The sequence below is a fragment of the Struthio camelus genome, chromosome 6 (assembly GCF_040807025.1).
Source record: "Struthio camelus isolate bStrCam1 chromosome 6, bStrCam1.hap1, whole genome shotgun sequence".
NCBI lineage: Eukaryota > Metazoa > Chordata > Aves > Struthioniformes > Struthionidae > Struthio > Struthio camelus.
Window position 1 is genome coordinate 37,845,155 of NC_090947.1, and position 13,232 is coordinate 37,858,386.

At 39.7% G+C, this 13,232-nt stretch overlaps 1 protein-coding gene across 7 annotated transcripts in view; it reads right to left on the bottom strand.

Annotated features, from left to right (window-relative positions):
* NCKAP5 (NCK associated protein 5) overlaps positions 1-13,232 on the bottom strand; it is a 416,795-nt gene that overhangs the window by 54,969 nt on the left and 348,594 nt on the right. For 6 of the 7 annotated variants that reach the window (XM_068949189.1, XM_068949188.1, XM_068949187.1 and 3 more), the window contains 4 exons: positions 9,914-10,105; positions 5,570-9,420; positions 4,690-4,867; positions 65-143 (listed from right to left, as the gene is read on the bottom strand). In XM_068949189.1, coding sequence (XP_068805290.1) covers positions 65-143; positions 4,690-4,867; positions 5,570-9,420; positions 9,914-10,105 — 4,300 coding nt within the window. The remainder of the gene's footprint in view (positions 1-64; positions 144-4,689; positions 4,868-5,569; positions 9,421-9,913; positions 10,106-13,232) is intronic. The other variant, XM_068949192.1, reaches the window with a different exon arrangement.

Consider the following 13,232-nt stretch of genomic DNA (forward strand, 5'->3'; position numbering starts at 1 on the left):
TAAACATGTTTTTTTCCAAGAACTGAGACAGCAATAAAATCCAGCGTAAAACATAATTTTGTACCTATTACATGACTCTGACATGTAGTCCTTGCCATGGTGTCCTCCTCTTCTTCTTGCAGGTTTTCTGTGACTACTTTAGCCTGTACATAGCACAACAACAAAAGTGAAGAACATCTGAGACGTTGTTTACGCCATTTCATCAGAACTACAGAATATTTTTTCAGAAAGAAAGCAGAGTATTGTTACAGAGCTACTAAGAGTGCAAGTGTACAGCCCGTCTCATTCTGTCACTGACATGTGAGGGTAATAACTTTAACTTCATTAAAAGTTACAGTATGCAGCAGTCAAAAAAATATCCTTGGAAGATACAGTTCCTGAAGAGGAAAAGGGTTCTCCTACAATTTCTTTTCAAATAAGAATAGGGAATTACACTGAGGTCTCATGAGCTCGTATTTGTTACTCTCTAGAAATGTCATGTTTCACATCCTATGCTAAAAAAAGGTGAATTTAATATGTGACACAGTATCTCTTCGATTCAGTTTGCAATCACTTAACTTTAGTGTCTCTGTTTCCACTCCTATTAAATAGCATTTTATTAGCTAAACAGAGAGCAAAGCTTAATATACGAATGCAGCACATACTAAGAGAGAGCCCTTATTTCAAGCTTTTTACTTGTTTCTAGTACGTGTTATTCTAACCCAGTAGATTTTCTGTTTTCCAGATGAATGCGTGTTTTTGCTCTGTTCTTCCGCATTCCTATTTTCCAAAGAGCATATGTAAGGTGAGCATCTCCCTAACATACAGTGAACTCCTTCCGTTACATACCACCAGTGGCCATAATTCAAACACAAGGACGTGTGTTTGTGCCAAGTCAATATATATAAATCAAAGAGGAATGAAGATACTTTCAGGGTCCTGAGGGCAGGATAGCCATTCCTGCAGGAAACATTACTTCAATCTCCCAGATCTCTTAAGTTATTTGTTAATCACTCTCTGCTGTTTTAAACCACTTACAGCAACTGGTTGATTTTGTTTATATTCACAGTAACATTAAATTCATTTTGTACTATAAAACAGAAGGATTCATCATCATTTGCATGACTTTAATATCTTTGATCATAGTATATATTGCGCTTGTCTAGCTTACACAAGTAGTCCTATCGACCTCCTGTGACTAGCTTCAGTAAGACATGAAAGATTTGCTCCCCATATTTTTAAAAGGTTATTTATAATCTCTTAATCCAGAGATTTGATTACATCTTTTTTCTTCTGAAATGAGGCTCCTCAGGCTATGGAAAATGAAGAGGAGAGTATGTGATCATTTGGCATCAAATTACGGGTAAAACAATTCTTCACGTTTGCAGACTGCATGGCAGTCTGTGCCTTGCTACTGATGTGACATTTCACAATATTAGGATAGATTTCCGGGTATTCCCCAAATACACAGACTGCAGACAGAGCAGGCTATACCCAACTCCTGGTGTCTTGATTTTGGTGCCGCTCTTCCACCTCACAAAGTACAGCCCATGGCTTTTCTAAATTACACTGGGCTGTAATAAAATCGCAAAGATGAAATGAAGCAGTGCAGCACAAAAATGATTGCGTCCCACCTTAAGCTCCAGCCAAGGACATGAAAAAGTACTGGAAAATGTGGAATATCCTTGGTGTGGGCTAAAGGATTATGCCTTTTATGTTTGGCTGGCCTTTAGAGCAAAGTGCTTTTTTGATGAACACTAGCAGGAAGCATATCCCTTTGAAGGTGAATGCACAAGGCCGCCACCGGTGGAACATTGCTTTTTCCATAAATCCAATAGCAGTCAAACAATAATGATCTTTGCATGAACAAAAACCAGAGGTAATTGGTGCATATGTTATAGCATGAGAGTGCTCCAAGTCTTTACCTGGTAAATCAGGAGAAAAGAGATCTAATTGTCAAAAAGTAAACAGGTTTTAACAGAAAAACCTTTTAGAAAATTAATGTTAAAAATGTTATAGCCAGGACTGAAAGAAGCAGGATATGTATGATTTGCAGTTTTGAAATATACTGGCTTCCACACTGACCCTTATCACTGCATACATTTACATTGTTCTCAGAAGAAAAGGAATCCTCTTAGGCCAGGGTTTTTCAAAAGATTTATGCTGTTTTCTCCAAAAGCATTCATTTTGTCTTTTTACAAGGAAAAAAAAATGCACAATGGGCCATGATACCACATGCTACTGTTTTCAGACACAGATATCTCCCTATCCTTTGCAATGTGCTTCAGAGTAAGCAGACACAAAGACTAACTGAAAACGACAGTAATAAGATGCATGAACTTTGAATTTAAAGACTTTCCATTGTTCTTCTTGTACAACTTTGGAAGACAAGGCAAAATCTCACATACTGTGGAATCTTACAGTAGCTCTCTTCCGTAAATTAGCGTTAAGAACTGTAAGCATATGCTTGCATTGTCTTTGTTCTAAATGTCCTTAGCCTTTTGGCACTAGATATTTCTTTAGGAATCAAATGCAACAAAAACATAATATGAAACTCGCAAAGACAAAGCATATAATGCAATTCAATCTTCAAAATATAGAAAATATATATAGAATATAGAAAATATAGAAAATACTTTGATATATAGAAAATATATCATATTATATAAAATATAAATATATTTATATTTATAAATATAAAAATATATAAATATAAATATAAATATTTATATAAAACCTTTTTCTATATAGAAAATACTTTGATTTCCAGCTTAACAACGGAGTGCATGGTATAGGATAGGTAACGCCTTTTCGCCATGTCTAACTTGTCCCTAAAAGCTAAACTGAATAATTAGTGCTCCTCCATTCTTTATGTATATTAGGGACAATCTTTGTACTTCCCTGATAACACAAAGTGCGTTTCTTGAAGATATACTTAAAGTCCTAAACGACTATTATCGTTGCCTTTAGAAAGACTTTGCAAAATGACAGACAGAAAGCACAGCAAATTATTGCAGCATTAGAAAATAATAAGTTAAAAAGAAATTGTAGGAGCAACGGGCAGAGGTTTTTTTTGTACTTCTGTACAGCGAAGATATACCCTAAGCTGTCAGGACCATATTAAATGGGGCATGGTTAAACTGAGTGGCTCTGATAAGGGGCTGTGCTTTGCTATCAAAGTTCTAGATCAGCTGGATTGAATTTCCTGCATATTGCACATTTCCAGACTTTCATTCTCTCTCTTTCCTTTCAGTGACACTACAAGGACAGCCTTAGATACGCTTATAATTTGTGGTTTTATAATGCAGGGGACATCTACATTTTCAAAGAAGAGATGATACCACGGGAGTCAGAAGGAAAAAGTTTTCCAACGCGTTCATTCTGCATATGCTCCCCATAAGTTTTGCAAAAATGACCTTGTGGATGTTCTTGGTAAAGATATTATTTCCATGAAAGTAAAAAAAAAAAAAAAAGGCTGGAGGTTGCAATCATGTATGATACTGTAGCTTTAAGCACCCTAAACATCAATACCAAGCTACTAGTTTTTCAAATTCCCACTATAAAGCCTTTTGAAAGATGTTTTACCCTTGAAACACCTCCCAAATAAATTACTTTGTATTTCAAATTCTCTCAAGTAAAATTGTCGCATGTGCAGTACTTCAATGACTCACTTTTATCAGAACAACAAAAGTAATAGCCTCAATTTAATGTTCAGTATATAAACTTGGCACAAGTTTTCAAACTATTTTGTGAAAATTATGATTATGTTAATAATAATCATAACATGGTCAAGACCGCTATCAGGCATGAGGACAGAACGTTGATGAAGTTTAATCACAAAAGATCAAGTTAAAGCATCTCTGTTCTCCTGGCGCTTGCACTTTAAAACATCACTGGAAAGGCCCTCTACTAGGCAAGAAATTGCTCACTAAATTCTAAGGTTAATTATTAAAAGCTTCACAAGGAAGGGCACCGGTTCAGTGTGACTTTAGGTGACAATCCCAAACTCCGTGCGTACATTTTTCAAGAAGCACAAAAGTTAACCGCCCACACAACCCCTGAAGAACCAGAATCTAGCAGCTAATCGAAAAAACTATTTCTCTTCTGAATTACAACATTCCTACTGGCTAGGCAAATTAAAGTATCAGGTACAGTTAGTACCGCACTGAAGCTCAGAACTAACTACAAGGCATTAACAAGGAGACTTTCCATGGTACAGAGAGAGCCAGGGACCAATGTGTGCTTTTGCCTTTCAAAGCTTCCCTCTTACATGACAAATATTCCCAAATGTGGTCAAATACTTTGCCTTTTCCCCACCAGCACTGCATTTCTTAGGTTTAATGATGTCAGTAATGTTCAGAGGAATGTTCAACAGCGGCATGCAATTTTCAGGGAAAGAGGAAAAAAGGGAAAAAAAGAAAATGGTCCTATTATTTCACTGTACTGCAGTATGATTATGGCCTCATTGTGCATACATTTCCCCTGAAATTGAACCGCCAGCAGAAGCAGTAGGATCTTCACGAGCAGCTGCATAATCTGGCCTGTAGCGGAGCTGCCAACTTTTGTATTAATTCATCGTTCTCTAGCTACACAAAATCTTTCTGTCATATATAAACAGTTATTATCCTGTTCGTCTGTACCAGCAATACGGAACACATCCAGAAGTTAAAAAAAAAAGGTAATATTGTTTTCAGGTACTAAAGCACTTACCAGGGTCTGGTTCTGGATTTCCATATCAGCTTTTGTTTTGCTGTTTTTCTTGTGGTTTCCTTGAGAGCTGATAGAGTTGTCGTGAAGAGAGGAGCCCTGGGAGCTGCCCTTCGACACACTCCTGTAGGAAACATTATTTGATCCACTTTCTGTCTGCTGAGCTGCTTTCTTATCAACTCTGCAGGTAAGAGAGTGATTCCTCTGATAAATTACATTGCCCTTCTTCAATCACTCCACTTTCCCATTCCTCTAATGTTTAAAGTAACCCCTCTGTATCTTTCTGTCTCTAGACCTTTGAGTGATAAATGTTTCTAACTAGCCTTGATCAAACCTGTCACTTGCAATTTCAGGCAGTGTATCAATTTACTCTTTCACAGGTTATGATTTATTTTATATTTGGGACTGCCGGGGGGGGGGGGGCAAACATGAAAACACTGTACAGTAATTGTTAAGTTTTTCTATGACCTAAGGTTATGGTAGCTGTAAATGTAATTAATTCTGACTAGTTACCAAATACGTGTTTGCTGGTTGTAACAAATGAAATGGAATACTCTAAAACATGTACCTAATTATCCTCTACTTTTTCACACCATCTGCCTGGATTCTTGATTTCTAAAATCATTTGAATTTCTATCAACTTGGATGTAACTTGCCATTCTTTAATTTCAAAGACCATTGGTTTGGTTAACAAAGTAACAGAAAACTATCATCTCATTCTTAGTCTTTTTTCCTTTAGAGATTAAAGTCCTGACAGAATACCAAATGTTTGCTACCACGCAGTCTTAGTCTAAAAGCAACACACATTGAACTTAGCAGCTGAGGATGCCAGTAGAGCTACTGTGTACAATGTCACAACCCAAATTGTGTCCCAGAGTTTTACCTGTTTAAAAGCTCTTTCATAAAACTGTCTTTTGGGGAGTATGCAGCTGTGGTGGAGCCCTTGGCTTGTTCACACCCAGCTTGGCCAGGCATGTCTTGGGAAGCTTTCATACCTCTGCTTTTCAAAACATCATCTAATCTGTCACCATTGTCTGCTTTCCTGTTAACTTCATTTTCCATTTCACAGTGGTGTTCGGTTTTCTTCTTCTCCTTTTTTTTCTCTAATCTTGCCTGCTTAATTCCAAACCCAGAGACTTTCGCTTCTTTTTTTTCTACCTTTGTTTTAGGAACATCAGTTTTCCTGCTACTCAGTGCTGGCAGTTTACTCTTCCGAAAGCCAAACCAACTCGCTAGAGAGGGCCCAGTCCTTTGCTTAGTCTCTGCAGGGGGAGATTTGTTCTGTCCCTGACCCTTTTGCACATTTTCTTGGATGCATAACATGACCTTCTCTTCTATTGTAGGTTGTAGAGCAGGTGAACTCAAAACACCGGTAACCTTCTCAGAGGCTTCTGCTAACTGTAAAGACATTTGCTGTCTTTGCGACTTCACTGCTTCAAGCTTCTGAGGACACTGTATCCCATCCATGTTCTTCAAGGGCGGAATTTGCTCACAAGAAACAGTAGCTGACGCCTCAAATTCCAGCTCTGCTTGGAGAACGCTTTTTTTATTTAGAGGTTCGTGTTCAAAATTGTCACTGCTTTTCTCACCCAGGACAGATATGTGCGCATCTTTCTGAGCAAGTGGTTTGTTTCCCTCGCATTTTGAAACGCTGTGAAACAAGTCTAGTCTTGGAGGTGATCTGAACGGCAGTTTGCTTGGGCTTCCACGCTGGCTGCTGCAATTGCTCGTATTTCCCAGAGAACCCTGTCTAGGATAAGAATTTTCTGCGGGTTTAGGAACAGTTGAAAGAGTCTCTGATGCCCCTGCCGAGCCGGGAACGGCCTTGATTTGAAGTCCTTCCATGGCCGAGTTCTGCCTTGTTAGAGAATTTCCTCTGTCGGAGGTGTTTGTAATAATCTGAGTCCGTACCTTCCCAAGACCTTCTGTCACAAGGGCAGGTGGCTTTTCCCCTATGTGAACGCTAAAACTCTGGCTACGTGCTTTTGCTCCATTCATGCCCAGAGCTGGTTTCAAGTGTGACTTGTTGCTAGAAGAAACAGATTTCTTAACTGATTTGTTTTCTAATCCATCTACTCTGTCTACCACCAAGCTGCAGTTTTCATGTGAATGAGGTGATGCTGTACCCATACTAAGTCCCATGGTAAAATTATCTTTTATTTCAGTATCAGACTTAGAGTCTTTTAATTCAGTGTCCATTGTGCCTCTGGTGCTTATACACATAGATTCATCCTGCTTGTACTTACTTGGACACACATTGCTTTTGGAAGCTGCGTTTATACTGTCTTTCTCCTGCTTCCCCGGTACGGTAGAGCTCTTTCGGAGAAGCTGGGGAGATCTGACAAATAATTTCAGTCCTACAGGGCGACGGGTTTTCATCCCTTTCTCATTAGAGTGTTGGGTAGCATTTGCAGCGTCGTTACCGTGAAACAGCGTTGACAACGGGGAACTGTTTACCTGAGATAGTAAAGGCTCGCTTGTGCTCGGTGCGTGACGCTGAGAGGATGCGGGGAGAACGTTTGGCATCTTTTGTGGCTGATCTACCCCACTGTCACTGGAAGTATCCTTTTTGCTAGCGTGTGTGTCTGGTGAAGAAGTTGTTTCCAGTGATGGACAACCTAGAGAAAAAGACCTGGCTGTTCGAAAATCTGTGTTGGAAAATTCACGATTCCTGCAGAGAGCCAGCTGATTAGGGTTTTTTGGGCAAACCTGCTTTGTGGGAACTTTGGAAAGCCCTTGGCATGTGCTATGGGGTTGCTGAGATATGCATTTATTTTGCATAATTGCTTCTGCATTTTCTTGAAGGTAAGATGATTCGATTTTGGCCCCAGAGGATACATTTTTTGCTTGCATTTCATGACTAGATTGATTATGAAAGCCAGAGTTCACAGTTCCTGTTAACGGTGATGATTTAAGTAAATTTTTTGCTTTTTCACTGGAACCCGCTGTTCCTAACTTTACACATACAGGTGGTGAATGAGCATAATTAGGCCTAATTAGCAGCGAAGTTGACCTGCCTGGAGGAAGGGGTGGTGAAGGTGATTGGGTGTCTACAGTTGCTGGACTGCAGTGAATATCTCTAGTGGGAGGTTCTCCGTAGTCGCTGGGCTCTATAAGGTGCTGAGGCAATAGCGGTGATCCTGGGTTCTGACTCTTTGGGTTTTTTGTCCCATCACCTCTGCCCAGAGGCTTTGGGCCAGGCAGAGGGTGGGCAAGGGGCTTTGGGAGCTGGAAGGTGACTTTTGAGTCAAAATTACGAGGTGGACTTTGTGCCTTTTTCAATCTTGAAAGCTTTACAGGTGGCAGAGCAGGTGATTTTTCAAGGGTTGCAGGGCCCACTGATGCGGTTACAGGTGTCTCCTCACTGTCTGTCATCGTGTTTTTCTGAGGAGAAAATTTCCCTCTGCTGGGTATTTTAGTCAAGTTTGGCTTTTGACTGATTCCTGCATGCCCAGTGGAGCTGGGATTGGCCTTGTATGCTATATCATACACTGGCTTCACTAGTTTTTGTTGTGGAGCATTTTGCAATATCGCTCTCCCACAGCGTGAAGATTCGCTGCAGGTCATGGGGACAACTGCATTTTTATTCCCTATGTTTTCTTCAGGAGACCTTTTCTCAGCTTCATCTTCAGGTCTTTCTAAAGCAGTGTACTTTCTAACACTGGTTCCTGTCTGCAAATCAGTTATTCCCTGAGGTATAAGTTCAGTATATTCTGCACTGGACCTAGTTTGTGGCTGGTTGATTGAAATTTCATTTCTTGTTACAGTGACAACTCCAGTTTGATGTGACCTGAATTCAATAGGCTCACCATCCTCAGCATCAAATACTACAGTAATGCACTCTTCAGAAGAGGTCTTCTTTATGACCTTTTGTTGTTTAACAAAATTACATGTCTTTGGCCTAATATCTGAGTGAGCAGATAACTGTTTTTCCTCTTTGTCGGTAGATACAAACCGAGAACTCTCTGTCACTGCAAGCGTGTCAGCTTTCTTCGTGTACTTCTCAGGAAAAGGAGTTGCTAACAAATCTGATGGACTTCTCTCATCACTGCTCTCTATATGCAATTCATCCAAGACTTCATTGTCATCAGTATCTGAAAGCTGAAAATTAAGGTCCTTCCAGCCTATATTAACAAGGCTTTGATCTAACTGTAACTCAGGCAGCTCTGCTCTACTGCATGATTTTACCTCTGCCTGAAATCCATTGACAAAACTCGTCAATTTTTCAGGTCTTTCTTTTGAATTAAAATATGAGCTTCTTTCAGGCAAATGTTTCCTATTAGGGTCCCAATCAAATAGACTGTCAGAAACACTGTGAGTTAATTTGTTACAACAGATCCTGCAGTCTTCGCTTGGTGCTTCTTGCAGCAGCAGTAAAGATGAAGAGTCGTCATCTATGTCGTCATGTGAATCTGAATCATAAGAGAAAGTTTTGTTATGTTCAATGCAAATATTTCCCATTTCCATTGGCTTACAACGAGTCTGTTCTTTATGGCTGCCACACTTAACTCCAGGGGAATATATTCCTTCGTTGGAGTTCATGCAATCTTTGTAACCCCATTTTGACATTACTGAAGGTGACTCAAGTAATATTTTTTGTTTCTGTAATTTCTTCAGCCCTCGTAAGATATGGTTTTCCTTGATACGAGTTGGAGGTAGATCATCTGCAGGACTTGAGAGGTTGCTTGGCAGAGAAGAACCAATGCTTATTCTTTTATCCCAGCTTATGGATGACTGTTAAGACAGAATAAAACTCATATATTACTCAAAACTGCTGGTTACCATTTCAGTAAAGAGATTTCGGACTTGCACAGTGCATTACATTTCATCCATTGCTATTAACAGCAATGTTCTTCCTCAATAAAGGATTGCACAGAAGTGTGAAGGGTGCAGTGCACCTAAAAGCTGCAAGATGAACAATCTGAATGGAAGGATTAAGATAAATAGGAGAAGAACAATTTGGACAGAAGAAATGTCAGAATAAATGAGGAAACTGTGAGCAAATCAAAGCGATAAAGGAATGGTATTTAAAAAAAAAAAAAAAAAAAAGGAAGGGGAGTGAGATGCAGGGAGACCGCGAGAGAGAACTCTTCTTAGTGAGTGCAGTGACAACTGTTTTAAATATAGAGGAGAGGAGAAAAAAATATTTCAGAAAACAGTCAGCCATCAATTAATCTTATTTTAGATGAACTTAAGCTAATGAATGAAGGAAATTCATTTGATTTACCCTTTTGCTGCATGTTTTCCCATCGTTCCAAGTGTAGGAGGAACCACTGGAATATTCACTGCAAGCACTTGAGAGGGAGAGTTCACTGCTGCTGCAGCTGCTCCGGGGATACAGGCGGCTAGGACCTGTCATATTTAATTGACTCTGGCACTTCAAGACAGGTATACTGGATTTCACACTCTGCTGGCATTCCTAGAACATAAGAAGAAAGAGACATGTCTTATGGCTGGAAAAAGAGCATTTCCCTTCCCCCTGATTAAGCAGGACAAAACCCAGCAAGTAAGCTATCTGCACCTTCGTATCGTGCCATTAGCATCTGGGGAAACTAATATAAAGAACAAAAGTAAAAATTGCTAAATATGTCATCTGTTGGGGACAAAATCCACAATCCTCCCTGTTTCTTTCTCTATTCTTGAACGAGTAGTCTGCTTTTGCTAAAGATTATTTTGAGTCTGTTTGAATTATGCTTTGTACGTAAGCAGCGTGCTTCAGTAAGATACAGAAAACAAAGTTATAAGAGTACAAGTACATCTTGACAACTGCATTATAGCCCTACAATGTAACAGATGAGGCTCTACACACTGGTCAAGGTAAATTAATTTAGTGTCCCAACCAGAATGTCCACTGAGAATGGAATCTCTCCGTTACAGTCTAATTTTGGTTTCCTATCTAGTTCAAAGCTTTGTCTAAGAAACCCTCTGACGTAGGACAATCCATCTTGGTGTCACTCCCCGACAGCTGAAGCCTCTTGCTTATGCAATTTATTGACACTTTATGGCTGCCTTTAGTACTTGTGTAGTTATCGCCCCTCTCCAAATGCAATTTCAGCTGACTGTGACTAAGTGCCAGCTTTGAGGAAGAGAGTAATGAAGAGCAGATAGCACTTTAGGTAAAATATTAAACCTCTGTAGGAGTATCTAGGATGCCTTTAATTTGTTTGCAAACTGATACTCTTGTGCCTAACAATGCTTGAGCTTTTTTAATGTTAAGTGCCTGCACTCTTCTGCTGTTAGGCTATTCTCTAGTTTCCTTACAGAATCAGACATCTTTTTAATCACCAGGAATGCCAGGCAGAGCGACAGGACTGCATTTCTATAAAACTTTGCTTTGAAGTTCATTAAGGGAGAAAAAAATCTTGCAACTCCAAAGAATATTTACGGATTTTTGTACGTATCACAGGCTCAACTAGTTTTGCTTAGATGAAAACTACCTTTATATTCAGGGAGAGACAAAGACATCCAGAGTTATAGAATCCACAAAACAATTACCACAACTGCATATGCAGTAGTCACACAGCTTCTTCGTGCAAATCTCGGGGAAAAATACTCAGTTTGTTGGCACTTTTCATGCAGTAACATGTTTGTTGGACATCTGCTAACTTCTCCCATTCACTCACCTATTTCCTCCCATTTGTTAGCACTAGCTGAGCCTTTTTTCAGTTAAATGGCAGGGAGCAGAATTTTCCCTGCTGAGGAGTTCCTCAGTGCAGCTGTTCATTGCTCAGCTGACATCATAATGTTCTGGTTTTGACAAACGTAACTACAGGGCAAATCATTTTTCCCTGTCACAGGCGAAAATCTACGAACGGGAACATCATTTAGAAGTCGCAACAGCAACTTTCACCTCTGGGAGTTACTGGCACACCTTCTCCCCGGAAGTCAAACCCCTGCAGGAGCAATAGCCTTGAAATCCTCTGCATCTGGGAGGAACACATGCTCCTGCATCAGAGGCACGATGATACCTGTGTTTCTGGCTCAGAGACAGACTTTCTTGCTTTGTTGATACATATTACTCTACTGCTGGCATCCTGGCTCCCATGGGAGGCCTTCCTTCATCAGCTGCCCCAGCTAAGCCTGCCTCCGTCCCTGCGAGGCTGGCTGCCGAGAGGCCAGCGGCAGCGCATGCTCGTGCTGGCTGTTTCACTGCACTGGCACTGCAAAAACATGTCACCTTGAATTTCTACCCCTTACACTAGGCTACGTCCCAGGCATCACAGTGCTAAGGGAAGGATGCCTGTAAAATCCTTTCCTATAACAATCTCCTGTAAGAGAAAAAAGGAGATCACAGCGTGCTGCAAAGCACTGCCTTCTCTTCCTATCACCTTCAGCCAGGCCGGGGGGTCTCACCATCCCCACACTTTCCTTCCTTTGCACCAAAAAGAAAGAAGAAAGGCATTTGGTCCTACAGTATCAGCAGTGGGAAAAACAGACAGATATTGCTAGGGAAAGCAAAAGAGCAGTATATTACACTAATCGTTTTTATTGTTTAAGCAGATGAGAAAACCTGTTAAAAAAAAAACAAACCCATGTAATTAGAGTCTCTGAAGTAGGATATCTACCCAATTTCTAGATTGCATTAAGATCACTAGGGACTGGAATTTTCTCCTGCAATTTGCCTTTATTCTCTGAGAAAGAACTTTAAATAGTATGTTTATGAGGCATCAATTAAATCTATTTAACTTGCATGTGGGTTAATTAACTGACATTATGAAATTTGAATTTTTTGTAATCATGAGTTTTAAATCATTACCTTTAATGAAATCAGCGTACAAAAGCTTGACTGCAATATTGCAATTTAAACACATAATTGTTACTAAAATGACAGAAAATTGAAAGAATCAAACAATTATAGAGACAAAACTATCTGCTCAGAAAAACCTAACCTGAAGCTAAATTACATATTGTGGAAAGGGTCGTTAGCATCTCTGCGAACCTTTGAAACAATGCCTTTCCATTAAAATACGTATTACAAAGCAGATTATATTTCTGTTGACACTACTGTACTTCAAGATCAAAGGCACAGACAGGTTCAATGTTCTGTTCTTGTTCTCTTTATTTCCCTCTATCTTTATGTGACTTTTGTTTTTTAAGCTACTTTTCTCTTTGACAATGAAACATGAAAGCCACACTGGCTAAAGTTCTGCCAAATAAGCACAAAGCTAACGCCATCTGAAAAAAAATGCGGAGTCCATGAATTTTTAAAAGTTCATACATTATATATCATAAAAGTGGGATGAATAATACGGTACATGGGCTTTAATAAAAAGCTCCTTGACCATTTCTCAGAGATTCTGAAATGTAATCAATACCCAAAGAGGTATCTTGGGGACATTGCTAAGATTTATGCTTTTTTGCACAGAGTGACACTATCTGCTTACTATATCAACTGAGGACACAATATCGAATTTCAGAGAACAGAAGGAAGAAGAAGTATTGTTATCTGCCTCAACAGTGTTTCGATTCACAGATCGGCTTTACGGCTCACCCATGACATCATACTTCAGCGGCAAAAGGGAAGGTTCCCGATGCGGGATACGAGG